General features: G+C 37.4%; 1 protein-coding gene across 8 annotated transcripts in view; it reads right to left on the bottom strand.

Moving 5' to 3' along the window:
• The window catches only part of PIK3R4 (phosphoinositide-3-kinase regulatory subunit 4), a 68675-nt gene that overhangs the window by 23226 nt on the left and 21539 nt on the right, over positions 1-23910 (bottom strand). For all 8 annotated transcript variants that reach the window (XM_037061309.1, XM_037061306.1, XM_037061300.1 and 5 more), the window contains 5 exons: positions 18856-19029; positions 14582-14727; positions 12293-12496; positions 2913-3114; positions 763-950 (listed from right to left, as the gene is read on the bottom strand). In XM_037061309.1, coding sequence (XP_036917204.1) covers positions 763-950; positions 2913-3114; positions 12293-12496; positions 14582-14727; positions 18856-19029 — 914 coding nt within the window. The remainder of the gene's footprint in view (positions 1-762; positions 951-2912; positions 3115-12292; positions 12497-14581; positions 14728-18855; positions 19030-23910) is intronic.

Genomic DNA, 23910 nt, shown 5'->3' with positions numbered 1-23910 from the left:
CTGTAAAACAAACAGAATTACAGGTATTTATGTCACAAGCAAAGTATATTTGATAATAACCTATAGGCCCTTTATTCATTATATCAGCTTTTTGTCCTGATTAATGTACCAATTTTTTAAATCCACTTAAATCCATGTTTTCCATGAAAACCTAGTTAAAATGAAGTTTAACCACAAATATTACATTTCCAAACTTCTCCGTTAAAAAAAAAGTCAGTGCAGCAAATAACATTAAAGAAAAATCCTCATTAAGTTAAGTAAAAAGAAGAAACAGAATTGAATCAGTTTGTTCATTTAATATTTTTATTTAAAATAAGACTGGCTAGGGAAGAGTTACCTTAAATTATAAACTTACTTCACATACATCAAAATCAGCATGGCATTTTCACACATGGCCAACTTGGGGCTTTTCTTCCCAGAAGTGTTTTTGTTATTTTACAGATATAACTACTATGTTATATTAGAGGAAGAATAAAAGGAGACTTAAAAAGGTTCACTGCAGACTAATTACAACCACAGTTAACAATGATGTCTTTAATCCACAATTTCAGATCACTTTAGTAGTGAGGGCTCTAAAAGATGACCTTTCTGGTGCTTTCAATAACTCGATTTCCTCTTGGCTATCCAGTCAAACATATACCTGTCTTAAAAAGAAACATCATCCCCTGGAGGACAAGTCACTGTATTGACACAAAGCCTTGAAACATCCCAAATAGAATGGGACTGAAAGACAAAAGGAGGACTATGGCCTGAGGACAGTACCTGCGGAGAAGTTGACAAGGGGACACAGATGCCAGCAGAGGACTCTGAACGAGGAGGCTTCCCAGTCTGAATCGCCTCCTGGTCACTCGCTTTAGGCAGGGCCTGTGCGAGGTTCGGCGGTTCCAGTGACCCAAACATGCTTTTCCACTCTTCATTTACATTGGAGTCTTGTTTCACGTGTTTTCTAGCTATGAAAACAGAGTCAGATGGACTGAAGGAAGCCTCTAAAACCAGTACGTGCTTTTATTCCTTTTTCTTTTTTATTTTGGTGGGGAGGACAGCAATGGACTTCCCATCCTATTTGTCCTTTATAATCTCTTATTTATTTATACTTCTGTAACAACCCACTAACTCTCACTTCATCCCTAGCGCAGATGGAACAGATGCACTTTCAATGGTGTTAATAATTAGACTTAATCGCTTCCTAGTTTCCCGTGGCTAGCTCATTTCAAGTAACCACTTCATCTGAAAAACAAGTAATAAAAAATTTTCAAATGCCACTGACCACACTGCTAAATATGACCTATTTCTAGTATCAGTTACTTAGGAAAGCAAAGAAAAATAGAAGAAATGGAGAAGTCAGTTGACATACAGCTATCTCCTGACATAAACAGATGAGAAATCCTTTTTTAAATCATTGTCTGATTACAAAAGATATATAAAGTAACACAAAGTTCTAGCATTACCAAAATATTACATGAATTACCCCCGTAAGTTTGTATACCACATAACTATATAGTTTAATAATGCACTGCCATATTATTCTACAAAAATAAGTTGCTTTTTCTCCTATTTAAATATGTTGAACATTTATTTCACCATTCCCCTACTAATGAATACTTTAATTATTTCCTTTTCTCCCACACTGAAAACACTATTATACACATTTCTTCACATGCATGTCAGTTTTTCTTAGGAGACATTTCCAGAAGTGAGAGTCAAAGAGCAGACATTCTCTTCTAACAAGAATATGTTCCATTTATAACCTCACCTACCGTGTATGAAATGCATTTCCCTACACCCCTGCTGACACCAGGCATCATCAGTCTCTGCTACAGCAACCACACAGGCAGAGAATGGCACGCCATTGTTTTAATCCACATTTCTTTATTTACCTGTCCGAACATACGCGTTTCTATTCTATCAATTGTATGTTCAAGCCCTTCACTACTTTTCCTGTGGGGGTGCTTGCATTTTTCTTATTAATCTATGAATGCTTCAAGTATTAGGGATGCAAATCACTGGTAGGCATAAATACTTTATCTCAAATTTGGCAGTTAGAGGTTTATTTTAAACATAATTTATTGGCTGATACTTGAACAGAGGGATTTTTAAAGTCATGTACTCAGAAGTGAGTACATCCCCAAAAAGGGTTAAGAGAAAAAGACCTGAGATCTTGAAAACCTCATACAACCAACGTCACTGTCATCATTACAAGAGCTCACAGTTCTGAATCTCCAGGCTTCAAACAGGTAAGGCTGCTCTGGCCTCCACTCCCTTGTATTTCATTAATAATAAGACTATTTCTTTAAGTTCTCTGGGCATGACTTAATAATAACAAACTAGAAAACAAAATCTCATTTTACACAGACTATTGGCTTTGGGTTAGAGTTCAAAGGATTAAAAAACAGAGCCCTGGCTGGGTAGCTCCGTTGGTTGGAGCATCACCCAGATACACCAAGGTTGCAGGTTCGATCCTGGGTCAGGGCACATGCAATAAATCAACCAATGAATGCATAAGTGAGTGGAGCAACAAATCAATGTTTTGGTTTTTCCTCTCTCTCCAAAATCAACATATTTTAAAAAATCATTAAAATGGATTAAAATTAGAATTTCATCTTCAATCATACACCTCCACAGAGGCAATGCTTTTATTACAAAATCTTTTATTGCAAGGGCTTTGGAGTCAGGCTTTAATTTGAATCCTGATTCTGACACTCACACAGCCGTGATTTTGGCAGGTTACCTAATTTCTTAACTGTTATTTCACTTCCTCACTTTTCCTCCCCCAAATCTCCCTGCTACATAATGGACTCGCTCACTCTATGAAAGTTCTGTATCTGAGATATGTGACTAAAGCTAAAAGCAGGTTTATGAAATAACTAATAATACTAATAATACGAGCTGAACACACACACAAACACACTAACCTCGCTTGTCATCTGGTTCCTGTCTGGTCCGGACAAGATCTACCTGTCTCCCAGTTATGCCCAAGGCTGCCAAGTCAATGACACCTTTCTGACTGCTGTCATGGAGATGGCTCTGGTCCACTATGTTCGCCTTCGCTTTGTTAGATTTCATCATGAAGTCTTTCAATGCCAACAGTTTGTCTTCCTCTTCCTCTGTCATTCCCTACAACCAAATAAAACGACATGTTATAGACTATTTTTGCAAATAGTAACAATAGCCCTAGGAATGACTAACAACTGGAAGGTCACACCGCCCAATTTAAAATTCTAAGACTCGGCACAGTAAGATGAAGCAACAGCAAGAGAAAAGGAAACTATCACCACAGAGCAACATCCCACAACTCCTAGCTGCCAGAGCACACTCTCTCCATTAGGGCACTTTCTACACTGTATCCTGGTTTACATCTTAACTTTTCTTCTTAATGGGAGCACTGGAATAGAATTCATCTCTGATGTCACCAAAGAACTGAATGCCTAGTATCTAGCAGACCTTTAATATATGACTTTAAATAAATAAACATTTCATATCTAAACCAAAATCCGGGGAATACAGTATTGAGCAAAAGAAAGCACACCTACTTCCACCTTGCTCCTGGAAGTGTTGAGAATATTACATGAGACACTGTATGGGAAAGCACTTTCAGATATAGAAAACATTCTACACACCTCTGGAATTCAAGACACGGTGGCTGAACTACAAAGGTGAAGCGACACACCCACCAGCATTTCAGAATAAATCTATGATTGGAGTCAGACCTTCTAGGTTCAAATCTCAGCTCCATTACTTACTATCCATTACTTGTGACTTTGTATAAGATACTCAATTTCTATGCACCCCTGTTTACCTATAAAATAAAGATAATTGCTAGCACCCATCTAACAAAATTATTATGAATATTTTTACAGGTTAATCTACCCAAGACACTTAGAATACTTGAAACTAACAGCTAATAAATACTAAATAATTAATTCAATGTGCAACTTCAGTATTCAATGGAATAAATAAAACTATTCTGTATATTCTTGTTAACTTTCCAGCTATGCACAGAATCCTCTAGAATGTTTTTATTATGCAAATAAAAAATTATTAAAATGTAAATGGAAATTCCTAAGGCCTCAATCTAGAATTCCAGTAGAGTTTAAAGCAATACTTACAATCCACAGTCATAAAAGACAAACAAACCTTAGAAAGTCAGAAAGCTAAAAAATAATAAAATTGCCTTCAAGTATGATAATCACAGACAGAACCTTGACTTTTTTAATAATCTGAAATTGTTTATTTTTAACTTCTCTTCATAAAATCTGCCTAAAGTAGACAGTTTTTTAGTTATAGTACGAGTTCCATTCTTTTTTTGGTCTCTGTTTTAGTTCACAAGAGAGAGGGGGCTCTGTTTTAGACCACAGGAGGGTGGGCCACTGTAAGGGCCATTAAAAGGACCAACACACTGGCATATGCCACAACATGGAGACACCTTAAAAATATTTTGCTAAGATGCCTTGGCCAGGTGGCTCAGTTGGATGGAGCGTTGTCCCATATACCAAAAGGTTGTGGGTTCGGTTCCTGGTCAAGGCACATACCTAGGTTGCGGGTCCAATCCCAGGTCTAAGCAGAAATGGATTTCTTTCTCACATCAACATTTCTCTTTATCTTCCACCCCCCCACCCTTCCTCTCTAAAATCAATAAACATAGCCTTAAGAGAGGATAAAATAAACGTGTATGCATGTGCATGTGTGTGTATAAATATATATTTTTAAGAGAAAGAAGCCAGACACAAAAAGCCATATACAGTATGATTCCATTCATATGAAATATCCAAAATAGGCAAATTTTTAGAGACAGAAAGTAAATATAGTGGTTTCCAGGGAGTAGAAGGTGAAGTAACTGGAGAATGATTGCTAATGGGCATGGGGTTTCTTTTCGGGATGATGAAAATGTTCTGAAATTAGACAGTTGTAAGGGTTTCACAACTCTGTAAACATACTAAAAAACACTGAATTGTACCTCAATCAAATATGTTAGGAATGCACAATTTTAAAAAACATTGACAAGAACACTACAAAAAAGGAAAACTGAAGGACAAACTATTCATGAACCTACATGCAAAAAAATTCAATAAAGTATCAATAAATTAAATCCACACTATTTAAAAATGCACTGTATATAATATTTATACTACTTTATATTATTTATATATTATATATTTGTATTTATCACTTTACATTTACATGTTTTATAATAAAAATTTATTTAAATATAAATATAGTTGTATTTGGCCAAAAAATCCAGGAATAAAATGTTACTATCACAGGAAAATCAATCAGTGTAATTCACATTATTAGAAGAGAAAAAAACAGACAATGATCTCAACAGATAAAGAAAAAGACATCTGATAAAAACTAACATTCTTCTGTAATAATCCTAGCAAGCCAGAAAGGGAATTTCCTTAATATGATAAAAAGATTGTATTTTAAAAAAATTAGTAAACACCACACAAAATGGTATAATGTTGAGAGTTTTCCCAGTGAGAAAGGAAATAAGACACGGATGCCCACTATTACCAATCCCACTTAACACTATACTGAAGATTCTGGTCATTTAAATAAGGCAAGGAAAATAAAGTATTTAGATTGGAAAAATGAATAATACTGTTACTACTCACACACAATATGACTGTGAGTGTACAAATTCAAAAGAAACCTACAAGCAAGTTATTAGAAATGATGATTAAGTTTTACAAGGTTGCTGGATACAAGATCGGTACAAATATTTTTTCTATATACCAGCTACAAAAATAGTGTTCAAATATATCAATTATAACAGCGTTAAAAATCAAACACCCCAAACATTTATAATAAAAGATATATAAAACTCTACAAAGTAAACCATAAAACTTCACTGAGATAAAGAATAGCTAATTAAATAAACACAGACAGACACACACGCACACACCCCCACCATGTTCATCAACCAGACGATTCAATGTTGTCAATTTTCTCCTACAGGTTCCAATGCCATTCAATCAATATACCAACATTCTTTTTTTGTCTAAAGTGAAGACAATCTTGAAAAATAATGAAATAGAAGTATTTTGCTCTAACCAGAGATCAAGTCTAAGATAATGTAATACTATGTAAGTCTCTAAACATACCCAAGATTTCTGCTTCTGGCCATGATGTAATAACAGAGACTAGATTTACCATCCCACTTTAAACAATTTTAAAATTGACAAAAAAAAGAAAATATGAAACAATACTTTTCAGGCACTGGAAAAGAGGCAGCCCAGGACTGTGATCTCCAAAATAAAGATGAGTCCGACAATTCTCCCAGCATACTCTGCAGAAAGTCACCAGGCCATGGAACAAGGAGGGAAAACTCAAGCAGAGTTCAGTAGAACCGAGTTCAAGAGACAGTCGGNGCCATTCAATCAATATACCAACATTCTTTTTTTGTCTAAAGTGAAGACAATCTTGAAGAATAATAAAATAGAAGTATTTTGCTCTAACCAGAGATCAAGTCTAAGATAATGTAATACTATATAAGTCCCTAAACATACCCAAGATTTCTGCTTCTGGCCATGATGTAATAACAGAGACTAGATTTACCATCCCACTTTAAACAATTTTAAAATTGACAAAAAAAGAAAATATGAAACAATACTTTTCAGGCACTGGAAAAGAGGCAGCCCAGGACTGTGATCTCCAAAATAAAGATGAGTCCGACAATTCTCCCAGCATACTCTGCAGAAAGTCACCAGGCCATGGAACAAGGAGGGAAAACTCAAGCAGAGTTCAGTAGAACCGAGTTCAAGAGACAGTCGGAGTTCAGGAAAGCCACGGAGGTTAAACGTGGGGAGCCCAGAACTGGGTCAGAGAACGGACCTGGCAGAGCTGCGGAGCTGCAGAGGTGTCTGTCTCCTCGAGGCTTCGACCTAGTGCCGGCGCACCTCGTTCACTGCACTCGGCAGATGGCATTTTTCACAAACTGAAGGGCTGCGGCGATGCTGTGTCAGCGAGTTACTGGTGCCATTTTTTCCACCAGTGTTTGCTCACTGCATGTCTCTGTGTCACATTTTGGTAATTCTCACAACATTCCAAACTTTTTCATTACTGTATTTGTTACAGTGATCTGTCGTCAATAACTTTTGATGTTACTAATGCCACAAGCCTTAACCACAGAGAATGGCAAACTGAATGGACAAAGGTGGTGTGTTCTGAGTGTCCCACCAACCTGAGGGAGAGAGTGTTCCTGTCTCTCTCCCTCTCCTCGGCCTCCCTATTCCCTGGGGCAAACAATATTGAAATTAGGCCAACTGATAACCCTACAAATGGCCCCTCAGTGTTCAAGTGAAAGGAAGAGTCTCATGGCTCTCACTTTAAATCAAAAGCTAGAAATGATTAAGCATAGGGAGGACTTGGCCTGTCCAAAGCTGAGATGGGTGAAAAGCTAAGCCTTTTGTGCCAAACAGCCAAGTTATAAGTGCACAGAAAAAGTTTTTGAAGGAAATTAAAAGTGCTACTCCAGTGAACACACAAATGATAACAAAGTAAAAGAATCTTATTATTGATATTGGAGGAAGTTTCACTGGTCTAGACACAAGACCAAACCGCCACAACATTACCGTAAACCGAAGTCTAATCCAGAGTAAGGCCCGAACTCTCTTCATTTCTATGAAGGCTGACAGAGGTGTGAAGCTGCAGGAGGAAGGTCTGACGCTAGCAGAGGCTGGTTAATGAGGTTTAAGGAAGAAGCCATCACCATAACATAAAAATGCGAGGAGCTAATAATGTAGGAGCTGCAGCAGGTAATCCAGAAAACCGGGCTAAAATAATGAATGAAGGTGGCTACACCAAACAATCCATTTTCAGTGTAGAAACAGCCTTCTACTGGAAGAAGAGGCCACCTAGGGCTTTCAGAGCTAGAGAAGAGAAGTCAGTATCTCGCTTTAAAGCTTCACAGGAGAGACAGGCTGACTCTCTCCTTAGGGGCTAATGCCGCTGGTGACTTTAAATTGAAGCCAGTGCTCATTCACCCTCTGAAAGTCCTCAGGCCCTGAAGAATTATGCAAAATCTACTCTGCCTGTGTCTGTGGGAGGAACAACAAAACCTAATGACAGCACATCTGTTTACAACATGGTTTACTGAGTGCTGTAGCCCCCTGTTGAGACCTACTACCCTGGAAAAATTTTCTTTCAAAATATTACTGCTCATTGATAATGCACCGGGTCACCCAAGAGCCTTGATGGAGATGTACATGAGATTAATGTTTTCATCTGCTGTCCATCAACCATAGAGCCCTTTCAGCTTTGAAGTCTTACGATTTAAGAAGTACATTCTTTCAGAAGGCTACATCTGCCATAGGTAGTGATTCTTCTGGTGGATTTAGGCAAAGTCATTGAAAAACCTTCTGGAAAGATTTCAGCATTCTAGATGCCATTAGAGACACAGGTCATTCATGGGAAACCGTATCAACAGCAGGAAGTAACTGCAGAGGTGGTAGAAACAGCAAGAGAACTACAAGTACAGCCTGAAGATGTGACTGAGTTACTGAAAGTTCATGGTAAGACGTGAATGAATCAGAAGTTGCTTCCTATGGATGAGCAAGTAAAGTGGTTTCTTAAGATGAAATCTAGTCCTGGTGAAGATGCTGTGAAGACTGTTGAGATGACAACAAAGGATCTGGAACAGTACATAACCTTAGCTGATAAAGCAGCAGCAGGGGATGAAAAGACTGACTCCAATTTTGAAAGAAGTTCTACTGTGGGTAAAACACTACCAAAAAGCATCACAGGCCACAGATACCACCTGTGAAAGAAAGAGTCAACTGCTGTGACAAACTTCACTGTTACCTTATTTTAAGAAATGGCCACAGCCAACCCCGACCTTCAGCAACCACCACCCTCATCAGTCAGCAGCCATCAACATCGAGACAAGACCCTGCACCAGCAAAAAGATTACAACTCATTGAAGGCTCTAATAATGCTTAGCATTGTTTAGCAATAAAGCATTTTTTAACTAAGGTGTATACAGTACATTTTTTAGACATCATGCTATCACACAATTAATAGATTACAGTGTAAACAAATTTTATATGTACTGGGAAACCAAAAATCTTGTGAGACCAGTTTTATTGCAACATTTGCTTTATTGCAATGGCCTGATGGAACCCACAGTGTCTCCAACGTATACGCCTCTGCTGAACAACTTATGTTTGAGAGAAAATTACCTGAGGTCAGGAAGAGCAACGAGAAAGCAGTGAGCCAAACAATCCCCAGATCTCACCCAGGAGTGGCAGCCATTCATGTTCCCACCAGCCAGAAGAGAAAGGACCTCTTACTTCACAAAACAGCATGTCCTCAGAAGCCCTTGGTATTTGGACTAAACTGGCCATTAACCGAAGGTTGCTCTGAATCTGTGCTAACAAAGCTTAAAGGCAAGGCTTAAAAGGATCAAACTGACTCCAAGTAACTCTGTGCAACGGAACAAACCTAATTCTACCTGAGGGAGTTCAGCACCCAACAACATAAATTTCCCACCCACAGGGAAAGAAAGAAACTGGGTGGCTAAGGGTCAGAGGTTAGAGGAGAACTTACAAATTGTATATCTTCTTATACCTTTCCAATGTTCCACCTCGTATATGTACTCACAGTCAAAATGTATTAGAATAAAAATCATTAAAAAGTTTAAAATGTAAAGTATTTGTCACTTTTAAAATAAGGAGCGAACTCACTTTGTATTCTGTATTAGTGCCTGATCAAACAGACAGGAATAGCACTGGGCGCTCCTGTAGCTGCCTGAAACGGCCTGCCATGTGCCATCTCCAGATGCTGAGCCTACTGAAAATGTGCAGTACGACGGATTCCAGCTCCCATGTGGGGAATATTCCAAAAGTGTACTTTAAATCTATTATCTGGAACTCTGAACATATTTTCCCATGGAAACAGTGGCAGGCTGATCTAGAAAGACCTACTTTACCCACGCTATATCTTAAGGGTAGTTCTGTAGAGAAGAGCACTGTAGGAAAAAAAAGTTAAAAAAGAATTCTGTACAAGTGCTCAGAATTTCCACTTCTGGAGGCTATCGACATGCCATTCCCCTCTAACAGCCCTGACGTTAGGAAGGACTCAATTCTACTAGTAACCCCAAAAAACTCAGGGGGTACAAGGACCAAAAGAAGTGAAGGCAAAGAGAAGACGGGCAAGAGGCTGGAAGAGATGAGCTGCACACGGACGTCTCCCTGAGTCCACACGAAACCCACTCGAGCTTCTCCGCCTCAGCTCCCTGCCCTTTGTTTACTTTGTGAAGCCAGAGGGCACGGTGTAGGGGCATGGGCTTTGGAGTGAGCCAGGTTTAGGTTTAAAACGCAGCTTTGAAACTTCGAGTTGTGTGAACATGGTCAAGTTAGCGACCTCATTGATTCTTAGCTTCCCTATCAACAAAATGGGGATAACATCTGTTGTTCAAGTTCATTTTAAGAACACACAGAAACTACAGACAGTACCAGCTACAGTGGGAAACTCACAGGTCCTCAAAAAATGAAAGCTGGTGTTTTTCTGCTGTTACTTCTGAGGATCTCTGAGATCCTGGCTGCTCTTCCTTCTACTAGCAGCCCCTGTCCCTTGAAACAGAGTATTCACCCTTAGGAGTCTCCTAAAACCATTATTAACAGGAAAAAAAACTCCAGAGGATTACATGTTCCTTTTTCCCCACTCATGCACAGGACGGGATAAATGACAGACAAAGAAACACATCGAGGAAACACGCAGAGGAACAGAAGTCAGCGAGTTTCAGCGATTTCCTCCTGGAGGCTGGCACTGAGGGAGGGGCAACGGCAGACTGGGGAGAACAGCAGGAAGTAGCAAGGCTGTGGAAACTGCTCCTTCCCTGTGGCCTTTCACCCACGCCAGTGGCAACACCTACACCCAGAGCAAGAAGAAAAGCAAGAACAAGAGGCCACAGTGGCTCCACGAAGTAACTAATGACTTACAATGAAAAGGAAATTTCAGTACAGAGGATTTTAATTTAATATACAGGGTCTGCAGGAGAGATCTACAAAGAATCAGAGCATCCAAGCCACAGAAATATCTAAATTGGGGTGGTTTTCATTGTATGCTAAAATCTTTTCGTTAAGAATTACTTAGGAGAAACAACAAAAAAATATGATTCACTATCCAATTTTCCGTATTTTGCTTTCTAAAATATAAAATACATCTACTACAAGAGCCAAGGTTAAAAGAAAACCCAAAGAAAGAGCTCTTTAACAATTCAAATCATATCAAATTAAGTCTCCCAATATATAGGAAAAAGAACCTCGGGCCTGGAAGGGACATTCAGAAGCAGCTCTAGCCTCCAGCAAAATTTAGACCTACAAGAACCAAAATGGTTATTTACGGGCCTCCCATAGGCCACTGTTCACATGTTCAATCACTCAAACCAACGTTTGGACATCAAACTGTACTGGACATTCAGTGACAAGTACAATAAGCAAAAAGACTGACATCCCAAAACTAATCAAATTCTCTCTTGCAACTGAAGCATTTTCTTATCATCTTTTCTCATTAGACAAGACATGACTGACAAGCATTCTTTTAACCAAACACAGTGCAGACTTAAAGCCAGTCATTAAGGGTGTCTCTCAGAGTTCGCTTTATGACTCATGAAGCATTTATTCAAAAACTGTATTCTTTATTTCTAATCATTTTTTCCTATCTTGAAATCTCTAGGTTCCACCCATCCCTCTTAAAACAGGATGCTGAATCTAGACTTAATATTTCTAAAGAGGTCCTACTAATACCAAGTATAACACACAGATTACTTTATAGTTCTAATAAGATTTCTTAACTGATCCAAATTCAAAGGCATTTAAGATATAGCAGTAAACTGTTGGTCTGTTCAATTTAAGATGCATTATGAATCCCAGTTACTGCAGCTGTTTGCATGCAGTGAAAACTCTGAATTTGGACTGAAATAAATCAGAAATTTTGGGGATTGTATCTGTGCTTTGTAATGTTTCTTCTAATTAAATTTCACTGTTTTTAGTGAAATATGAAAATGAAACAAGACCATTACTTAAATCAAAGCTTATACCTACTCTGTCTCTCATTTATACAGCCAGCAATCACCAAAGAAACTGACCCCTCATTCAGTTCAACTCAATGACTTCTCACCATTCTAGTACCTCCTAGGAACCAAAGCAGAGGCATTGAACAGTTGCCAGACTTATTTACTTCCTTAGTCTGATGCAACCGAAGCAAACCAAAATATCTGTAATAGCTAAATGGATGCTTTAGTGTTTTTATGAAATGGACATTTAACAGTAAGACTTCAGGAAGGTGGTACAACCTGGGAGAGCAACTTCTTCAGAAGCTGTGCAATGGCAGGATCCTCGGGCGGAGGGCAGTCAGGAAGAGCCCCGTTTCGTTTCTTCTGACGCATGTGCAGATGTCTGAATAAGCTAGTAATATCTTTAGACCTCAAAGCATAATCAAATATAGATCGACTTACTGGCTCTTTTAAAACACTGAGTAGAACAAGTTTTTTTTCAATCTGTAGCAGAAAAATAAAAAGAATCAGCCAAAAATACAACACTTTTACAGTTACTTTCACATCTGATACAACCTGTGCGAAGTTAACATAGGTATTTATTTTCTATGAAAATGTAAGATACAAACATCTGCAATTTTCGCTTTGAAGAAAAAAAGAATACTAGTGACCTTCACAGAGCTAAGGTGTTTCTTCTTTTTATTGTTAGCATCTGAGCACACATTTGTGTCCATGATACTGGAAGACTAATAATAAATACCTAGACTAAAACAGTTGGGAAATGAAAAAGATTTTTCTAGATCCCAAAATGTCAGAAGACTTCCTAGATCTAAGGAGTGCCTGCAGTTCCCAGGTCTAAGGCCAAGAAGTACTGATCCTGAACAGATGCTCAGTAGTCACGGGGCTTCCCTTCAGCCACCACGTTTTCCCAGCAGCTTCAACTACTTCTAAAAACACATTACTTTCTACGCAGAGTTTTCATAAAACTCTTCTTTTTATTATCCTCGAGAATACTCTCCTTGTCACTGCATTTGTAATAAAAAGGATGAACACTACTAACAGCAATCAAGAGGACTTTCTTTAGATATATTTAACTATCTGGTGAGTTGGCCAGTGGAAACCAGCACACAAGGGTATCTTTTGTCTAAATCAAACTGTAGAAAGGTATGATTTATGAAACATATGGATAATTAGCCTCCTGATATTGGCCTTGCAAAATAGAAAGCAATAATAAAAACAAAAACAAAATTAAAAAGAATTTCTGAGAAAACAGAATGGTACAGATTTCTAACAAACCACTTATATGTCAGATTTGTAATAATAAATCACAATTAAAAGTTATTACAAAAATGCATGTAATTCTTAAATTCCAGAGACATTTCACATTGTGTTATAAAAACATTTTCTAAACAAACTTCTAAATCGTATAGGTCACAGGTGGCAAACACAAGGCCCTCCACCTTGCTTTATCCGGCCCAGCACCTTGTTTCTACCCAGCAGCAGCGTTGAGCTCTCGCTTAGCTGTTAAGGAGCAGTTACAATTATATCGTCCTAAAATTATACTCGGCCCTTTGAAGGCAACCGTGAGGCTGACGTGGCTCCCGGTGAAAACGAGTTTGACGCCCCTGGAATAAGGGGTCAAAAGTAGTAGGAATCTCTAGACCTAATTTTCAAGGAAACTAATAAACTTCAAAAAAGGGAGCATATTTTCTAGTAATATTATCCCTCTTTCATGTATAAATTGTTCTTCAAGTAAAAATAAAAAATTCTACAAACTATAAAGTAAAGAATGATGATCTCCAAAAATGGATGACTCTATGGGGAAAAGTAAGAGCTGAAAGTACAGCCAAATCCTCCTCATTTCCAGAAGAGAACCAAGGCCACTTTCTCCGAGAAAAGGGAAGGTACACTGGGATATGTAAGTAGCAGAAAGCCAGAAACATGTGAATTTGCAAAAGAGAAACAGAGTTTTAGTAAAAATAGTATACTTCACGATGTTTTAACAGCCAGAACTATCTATCAACAGTGCACTCAATTTAAATACCTATTTTGATAGTTGGCTGTGCAGCAAGATAAAAGGTATAAACACTGACAAACCAGGTAAACCACTGCCTGGTGCAAAGCAAAGACCCAGAGCTCCTCCTCAAGTGCTATTCTGCTGGGTGCGAGAGGGGTTGTCATCATTAGAGTTAAAAAGAAAAAAGAAAACCAGAACCAAACAGTGGCCCAAAAAACAAGCATTTGGCTTTTTATAATTTATTATAAATGTTCACTTGGACTAAAATCTGTTACACTTTTAAAAATAAAAGCAGAGGTCCATTAATAATCATTTCTGCTGTATTTCTTTTGTAGAGCTTTACAACATTTCACATACGAAAATAAACTAGGAATCACTGGGTGCTATATTATGCATTACATGATACATAACATAATAGTCTCTTGAACTTTTCTCACCTTCAAAAGTGTCTGTTCTGTTAACTAGCTTGAAAGAGCTCGCTCTAGCCCAATTTAAATGAAAAAGGGAATCTCTAAACCGTTTTTTAAATGCAGTTTGGAGGGAGGACTGATTCCAAGTTGAAACAAGCGTACCTGTATTATTGGTTGAGTAATATAGGGGTCCAGGTAAGGCATCAGCTTACAGTACACATCAGCTGTGCTTATCTGGTGAGCTACCACCGTGATGAAGCCCACAGCACCATAGCGTATCCACAGATTGGGATGACACAGAAAGGGGGCTGGAGAAGGAAAACAAGGAACGGATTAAACCATGTTCCCAAACAGTTTCACACTGTCATGATAAACAAATATTCACCTTGTAACACAACTGATAGTAAAGATTATACCACGTGTTACTACTCTCAGGTGTCCTCACACACTCAATTATCCTGAGGCATAAACTCAACCAAGTCAACATACTAATATAATATTCCCTATCATAAAATCCCGTAATACCATAAAAGAATAAAAACAGCTACCTCCTTTCTGAGAATTTAAATTTATAGTTTTTAGTCAGGGCTGAAGATAGGTGGGCATCTACTCATTTAAAAGATTGGATTAAAAACTACTAGAGACATAAAAAGTCCCAAAACTATCTAGCAAACTATTATTCCTGTTTCCACTTCCCCAAAGAAGTCCAAGGACACATCCTCTACCACATAAGGAGCAAAGAAATGAGTAAGCTGTCTCTTCTCTAAGTCATAGCATTAAGATTAAGGAAACAATTTTACCTGACATTCCTTTTAATTAAAAGGTCTGATCAAATCTAATACATCACAGGCATTATAAATGAAAACTAAAAAGCAGAAAACATAATGCCCATTCTCGAGGAGTTTAAAATGTAAGATCAAACAAGGGAATTAAATACCTTTTCACCCCTTTTAACTACTTTGTGTACTGCACCTAAAAACCAGTGGTTTCAACTAAACATAGGTTCAGAATAAAATTCAAACTTCCAAGAACAAAAAAAAAATTGTATTAATTCTGAGCATGCAAAAACATCAGCATTTAGAGCATATTAATTTTATAAAACGTTCATGCCCACAGAGAAATAAGAACAATGTCACATGCTAATATTATAGTATAAAAAGGGGAAGGAGAAAATAACTTCTTCAAAATATGTCTTCGAAGTTCTCCCATTCCAACTCTTTTCATTGCACATGGAGATTTTGATTGTTTCATAAACATCCTGCAGCCTCTGATACCTCCTGCAAGGGAGAGCTAATAATTTCCCTCTGACAATGGGAAAAACAAGGAATGGAAAAACACTGAAAAACCTCCAAAAAGTAAGTAAACCCCAAATGACCTGGCAGGAGTTGGGCACTGTATGATGCTGAAGTATGGTGCCAATTCTCTGTGTTATCTGTATTACACTCCTGCCTTGTATTCATTCATGCTTCTGTTCAGTTACATTACCCGCTCTGACCAATGGGATGTTAACACAAACAGAGGTTCGAATGGCCAGGCTTGCTCCCTTGCTTCTGCCATCACCCAGAACATGACTCCAGAATGAGGCAGATCGATCACAGTCACCACGGATAACCTGGAGGTGCAAACCCTAATGCACACAGCTTACAGATGCATAATAAGAAATTTAATGGAGCATTTACTGAGAATTTGTGGCTGACTGTTATATAGCATTATTGTATCGATAAGTAGCTGATAGATACAAAGAACCTTAACACTCAAAAAACTAGAAACCAGAATCAAGAGGATTTCCTGTAAAACACTGTACTCAATCTCTTCTCCACCCAACTTACTCCACACAGCCGGGGACAGGCATGGGGAAAGGTGAATATTCAGAATATCTAAGTGGAAAGAATACAATTTTTGAAAGAACTACCAAAAAATCATGATAATCACCATCGCTCCCATCGCCATTCCCTTTAAGAACCACCACAGCTAACACAGCGATGTGTACAGTTTATCATTTGCTTTAGTAGGTGTTTTAAGTCACTAAAAACCATTTTTTTCCTTTTAAATAGTTTAAAATGCCAATAAATGATTGTTTACTTAAGCAATATTTCTTCTTTTTCCTCATAGCTAGTCCTAAATTCAGTGCTACAATAATAGTTCAAAGAGTTCCCCATCCAAAGGGTTGTAGCACACTGAATTTATTCTATAACTAAAGATAATAATTTATTTTGATGTAAAATTAAAGATACATGAATACTCCATGTGTTCATCCTGTGATCAATGACTAGAAACAGCAGAGCCTAGTAACCTCTACAAAATTTAACAGAAAGGGTAGGAAATTCTCTGTATGATGATTTGTGCTTAAAAATGATTGGCCATTGATAAAATGCCAGTTACAAGCTACATTAAATAGCAAAAGTAATTCCCAAATAGTTAGTCAACAGAAGAAATACATTATGTAAAATTAAATATGCTATCAGTACATATTTATATACAGAAGTTATTAATTAAAATAAAGAGAATCAAAGTAAAAAGCAAGAAAAATTCAACTCTTGGAAAGTAATGTCACTCTTACAGAAAAAAAAGGTACCAATATTAGAATTCAGAAAATGAGAATGAGCAGGAAAATATTCCAGGTAGCAAGATGCTTGTGTTAACACAATACATTTTAATATTACCATGAAAATGGGTGCTTTCTATATCTGCCTTCTACTATACAATAGGACTAGAAATTCAAAATCAATTCTAACATATTTTGTTTTTTACAATATTAATAATTTTGATTATTAGTTTCTTTTAAATGGGAAAAAAAGAAACAACAAGCCCCTCAAGGTTCAAAACTCTGTAGCTCATATAAAACATCAAAACCATTTCAATGTAATGAGGATTTTTATGATGATTTTACAATCATCATAAATTTAACAATTTTCTATTAAATTTCTAATTATTTTTTTAAAGATTTTATTTATTTATTTTTAGAGAGAGGGGAAGGAAGGGAGGAAGACAGGGCAAGAAACATTAGTTAGTATGCAAGAGATATCGGTTGCCTCTTGCATATCTCCAACTAGGGAGCTGGCTCACAACCCAGGCATGTGCCGGCACTGGGAATGGAACCAGCAAACCTTCCAGTTTGCAGGCTGGCGCTCAATCCACTGAGCCATACCAGCCAGGACTAAATTTGTAATTCTTTTAAAAATAATAATCAAAAAATTCAAACCAAATTAGTCATAAACTAAAAGAAGGATTATAGATATTAAAGTACAGAATAAGAAACCTACATATACTTAAATTTTACACACAAAAAAATTTTAAAGCTACATTCATGTCTTTTCAGACATGAATTTTCCAAAAATTTCCAGAAATTTTTATACACCCCTGCTCTCTACCATCTAGTTTCCCAACAATTAAAATAATCAACTCCTCTATCTTTCTCTCCTCTGAAGAGTACCTCAAAAAAAACAACTATTAACCAATTCTAACCAATTTGGGGTTTCTATTAATTTTCCTCAACAAGGCATGTTTAGCAGCGATTAAGTATTTTATCTAGAGGCAGTATTCTAAGATTTCACATCCTCCGTGGAGAGAGCCAACTTGCAATCTTACTTTGTCCACTTTCTCAAAGTAGAGTGACGGGAAGACGAACAGTTCGGACAGTCCTAGTTTTAAGGTGCATCAAACTGACTTGCTTGAACTCATTCTCAATTTTAAGTTGAGGTAAACAGGCAATCCCTGTACTGTAAAGTAATTAATTCCTTTCACTGGCTGATAAAATTACTAACTGGGGTAACTTCAATACTAAGAGTTCCTAACTGCCAAACACACAAAACAGACAATCTTCCACATCCAATTTCAATTTGATGAGTAGTCCAGTGCCCCCCCAAATAAGTGGATTCCTCAGACAGTAAAAGACTCTATCCACTGTATGCTTAACAAAACAAGTCTTCATTTTTCAAGGATCACAAAGACAACTACAAATAAAAACAAAAAACCCTGGCCAGGTGGCTCAGTTGGTTGGAACATTGTCCCCTATACCAAAAGGCTGTGGGTTCGATCCCCAGTCAGGACAGATATTGTGAGGCTACTGATTAATGTTTCTTCCATCGATGCTTCTGTCTCTCTCCCTGTTTCCCTTCCTCTCTTTCTAAAATCAACACACACACGTTGGGCAAGGATTAAAAAAAGAGAGATTTCCCAACCTGGGCTGGAGAACCAATTGATTCTTTTTGCCTGCCTGCCTATCTCTCACACACATGCAAGCATGTGTGCATACACATGCAAATGAGTGTGTGCACAGAGACACATATATACACATACACATACACACACAATATGGGAATAAAGTGGAAAACCTGACCCTATATTAACTAGAAAATTTACAATGCTCTATTAATTGTTATTTTTCTTCCCATATCCTACTTTTCTCATCCTAATCTTGACAAACAGAAACTTACCAATATCACTGGCGAATTCATAGACATGGGGTTTTTGCAGCAGCCCTAACTGGCACATACAGGTAAGGGCATTAAGAGCTTTCACAATAACAAATTCCTCAGCATCACTAAGACCTTGTTGCAGCAGCGGTTTGAGAATTGAGGAACTCTGCCAGCCAACATAGGCAGCAACACCTGAAAAAGAGAAGCAACGTTACAGGATTACATTATTTTCTACCTGGAAGTACAAATGCCATTGAGTAAAACAATAAAATTAATCAAAAACAACATATTTTGAGCAACCACCAAGGAGACGACATTGCACTTCCTATCCAGCACAATCAATGAAAAGCACCAAACCAAAGCAAATCATCAAGAAATTCTGGAACATCAAGAGAAAAAAACAAGACCCTAGGAACTTACAAAAAGAAAAATACAGGTGCCCTAAAAATGAAAGAGAATGAATGGCATCAGATTATCTTCAGCAATAATGGAGCTAGCCTGTAACAGATCAAGGCTTTCAAAGTTATGAAATATTATACCTAAACTGTCAAATATAAATCATTTTGAGATATGCAAGAACTATACAGGTCTGCCTCCTATGCAACCATTTCTAAGTTACTTGAGGATATACTCTAGCAAAATAAAAATATATGGAATGTACAAAATCCTAGCTATAATCCTGTAATTCAAAGGGGAAAAAATAATACCTAGCAAAGATTCAGAAATTAATTAGCCAAAATTAGAGCAGAAAGCCAATAATTTTTTAAATGTTATCAAGAAGAAAAATGGAGGTAGTTACAAACAGATAAAAATTGGTAAGAGGCTAGATATTATAGGTAAGATGAAGAAGGTATATTACTTTTCTCTATAAAACAAAAGCAAAGGAATATGAAACTCCAAGTCAAACAATAAACCTGTCAAGAAAGTCATGGTATAAATATGAGATAAATTAAAATGTGCAACGTATTTCTTAATTGAGAAAGGCCAGAAAAGACGCTAGAAATATCCTCATCAAGGATAAAGAAGTCACAGCATTGGAACTGTGGTGAAGCCAATACAAATAATCCACTACTTGGCTCTAACCTGTAGACATTCATAATCATGTACATTTTGTTTTACATTTTTAGGACCAGTCTATACAAAGCACAAAAGACTATTATAATTACAATGCAGAATGTAAATATTATCAACTATGACAATGCAAACAATTAGTTGAATTATCAACCATCAAAAAAAAGAAAGAAAAGTAGAAAGGGGTACTAATATTCTTGTAGTCCAAATCAGAAAAGGATCAATAAGAAAGTTTAATTATTCAAAGCTATACAAATAACAAGCGAAAGCACTGAAAATAGTGACCTATATCTCAAAAACAAAAAGAGGAAACTGGCATGGAAAAATTCGAGAAATAAATCTAAAGTTGATAATTCTACAAATAGCAATATGAAAGCATTATTGGGAGTAACAGCAATAATCACCTGAAGATATCAAACCACAATCACAAACCAGAAGAGCTGCCTCTAGGATGTGAAACTACTGCTTTTCATATACTACTTAATAAATTTTGAATAAATTTTAAATAATTTATAAAAGCATATTTCTCTAGAACTCATAAATTTTAGAATTTTTTTGTAATAAAAGGAAAAGTATTCGGTTGGCCAAAAAGTTTGTTTGACTTTTTCCATAAGATGGATCTAGTAGTGCTTAGTTGTCTTTAACTTCATTCAAAACAATTTTGTTAGACTGTAATGGGGCAGCTGTCATATCAGTGTGCATTTTAAGAAAACCTTAACAAAATTGATAAATTTTTGCATAGCCACTATAATACTGAAGATGGAAGAAAACTGCAACATTTGCAGCATATTATGCTTTATTATTTTAAGAAAGGTAAAAAGGCAACTGACACACACACACAAAAATTGTGCAGTGTATGGAGAAGGTGCTGTGACCAGTCAAACGTGTTAAAAGTGGTTTGCAAAGTTTCGTCCTGGAGATTTTTCATTGGATGAGGCTCCATGGTCTGGCAGACCAGTCGAAGTTGATAGCCATCAAATCAAGACATTAACTGACAATGATTATTGTTAAATCACCTAGAAGACAGCCAACACACTCAAAATATCCAAATGAATAAAGTTATCGGTGAAGATTAAAAATGTATCTTTCGGACTTCCGGCCAAGATGGAGGCGTAGGTAGACACACTGTGCCTCCTTGCACAACCAAAATAAGGACAATTTAGAAACAAAATAACAACCAGAACTGACAGAAAACTGAACTGTATGGAAGTTGGACAACCAAAGAGATAAAACAGATACATTCATCCAGATGGACAGGTGGGTGGAGTCAGGCAGCCAGGCCAAGAGGTTGGAGCACAAAAAGTGGTGGCACCTAGCACGCAAGGCACCCTGGGCGTGCAAGACAGCACCGGGCAGACTCTGGGCATGCAGGTGGAAGCTGGCAGACCCCAGGCACAGGGTGGCAACTGGCAGACCCCGTGTGGCGGCGATTGTGAAGCGAGGCACTATGCACAAAGCGGCTGGCTGATTGGGCAGTCCCAAATTCATGCACAGATAAACCAGGTGAAATTGGGGAGCCAGACAGACTGCGTAACCTAGGCTCCCAGTGTCGGGAAATAGAGCCTCAAAACATGGATTGAAAACACCTGTGGGAGTTGAGGTGCCAGGAGAGACTCCCAGCCTCACAGGAGAGTTTGTTGGAGAGACCCACAGGGTCCTAGAATGTACACAAGCCCACCCACCTGGGAACCAGCACCAGAAAGGCCCAGTTGGCTTGGGGGAAGCTGCGGAAGGGACTGAAATTCAGAGAGCAGAGCAAGCACCACTGTTCCCCCTCAGACCCCACCCCCACATACAGGGTCACAACTCAGCCAGTGGGTTACCCCACCCTGGTGAACAACACCTACTGCTCCACCCCTCATATGTAACAGGCATGATGAGACAAAAAATGGCTCAAACAAAAGAACAGATCAAAGCTCCACAACAAATACAACTAAGCGACCAAGAGACAGCCAACCTATGAGATGCACAGTTCAAAACACTGGTGATCAGGATGCTCACAGAATTGGATGAATTTGGTCACAAATTAGATGAAAAAATGAAGGCTATGCTAAACGAAATGAAGGAAAATGCACAGGGAACTAATAGTGATGAGAAGAAAACTGGACTCAAATCAATGGAGTGGACCAGAAGGAAGAAAGAAACAATCAAACAAAAAAAGAAGGAAGAAACAAGAAGTCAAAAAAATGAGGAGAGGCTTAGGAACCTCCAGGACATGTTTCAACGTTCCAACATCCAAATTATAGGGGTACCAGTAGGAAAAGAGGAAGAGCAACAAGTGGAAAATTTATTTGAACAAATAATAAAGGAGAACTTCCCCAATCTGGCAAAGGAAATAGACTTCCAGAAAGTCCAGGAAGCTCAGAGAGTCCCAAAGAAGGTAGACCCAAGGAGGAACACACCAGACACATAATAATTACATTAGCCAAGATTAAAATGAAGGAGAGAATCCTAGAAGCAGCAAGAGATAGAGAGACAGTAACCTACAAAGGGATTCCCATGAGACTGTCAGCTGATTTCTCAAAAGAGACCTTACAGGCAAGAAGGGGCTGGAAAGAAGTATTCCAAGTTATGAAATCCAAAGACCTACAGCCAAGATTGCTCTATCCAGCAAAGCTTTCATTTAGAATGGAAGGGCAGATAAAGTGCTTCTCAGATAAGGTCAAGTTAAAGGAGTTCATCATCACTAAGCCCTTATTATAGGAAATGTAAAAGGGATTTATCTAAGAAAAAGATGAAAAACATGTATAGGAAAATGACAGCAAACTCAAAATTACTAACAACCATACCTAAAAAACAGAAACAAACTAAGCAAACAAGTAGAACAGGAACAGAACAACAGAAATGGAGATCACGTAGAGGGTTAGCAACAGGGGAGTGGGAGGAGATGGGGGGAAAAGGTTTAGAGAATAAATATCATAGATGGTAGGTAGAAAATAGACAGGAGGAGGGCAAGAATAGTATGGGAAATGTAGAACCTGAAGAATTTATGACAAATGGACATGAACTTAAAAGGGGGGAATGTGGGTGGGAGAGGGTGTGCAGGATGGAGGGCAACAAAGGTGGGAAATGGGACAACTGTAATAGCATAATCAATAAAATATATTTGAAAAAATGTACCTTTTATTTTACAGAAAAAAACTAAATGGACTTTTTGGCCAACAAAGTACTATCTAAAATTCCAGTGGATTATATTTAGAAACTTTACAAACTGAAATGTATGAGCTAAGAAAGCTCAAAATATTTTTTTGGAAGAGTGACATCTGGGGAACTTACCCTACCAGATACTAATATTAGTTATGAGTATGTAAAAATTAAAAATGATATAGCTATAAGAATAGAGTACAATATTGAGTACAAGAATGAGAAATCAATGAAATAGAACAGATACCCAGATAATAATCGAAGCTTCACAAATCAATGGGAAAAAAAGTAAAATGCTTAATATATCATGTTGGTAAAATAAGTTATATTTTTTTTTATATATTTTATTGATTATACCATTACAGTTGTTCTATTCCCCCCCTTCATTCCCCTCCACCCACACACTCCCTCCCCCACCCTTCTCCCCCCCTTAGTTTATAACCACATGTCTCAAGTTCTTTAGGTTCTATTAAAATAAGTTATATTTCTGAGAAAAATTTGGATTACCCTTCACACTATAGCCCAAAGATATGTGTGAAAAAATAAAACATTTTGGGGGAAAAAAAACATAAGACACACATCTAACGGATTATTAACCTAATTCTGGAACTTGAAAAAACTATAGGCACAAAAAAAAGCGCAAAAAGTCAAATAAATTGACAACATAAAAATTGTTTAGGACATAAAAATAATCGTTATCTGAGAATAAAATTTTGCCATACTAATAATAAAAAGTTATTTAATGTTCTTAACATAGACATATAAATGGCTCAAAAATACCAACAAAGTACCATAAAAATATAATAAATTAGAAATTCATAGAATAAGAAATTAACAGGAGAAAGTTTTGACAAATAG

The sequence above is a fragment of the Sturnira hondurensis genome, unplaced genomic scaffold, assembly GCF_014824575.4.
Source record: "Sturnira hondurensis isolate 20B ecotype Veracruz unplaced genomic scaffold, ASM1482457v3 Scaffold0013299, whole genome shotgun sequence".
In the NCBI taxonomy this organism is placed as follows: Eukaryota; Metazoa; Chordata; class Mammalia; order Chiroptera; family Phyllostomidae; genus Sturnira; species Sturnira hondurensis.
The sequence above is the reverse complement of the archived record's forward strand: the minus strand, read 5'-3'. Positions and strand labels throughout refer to the sequence as shown.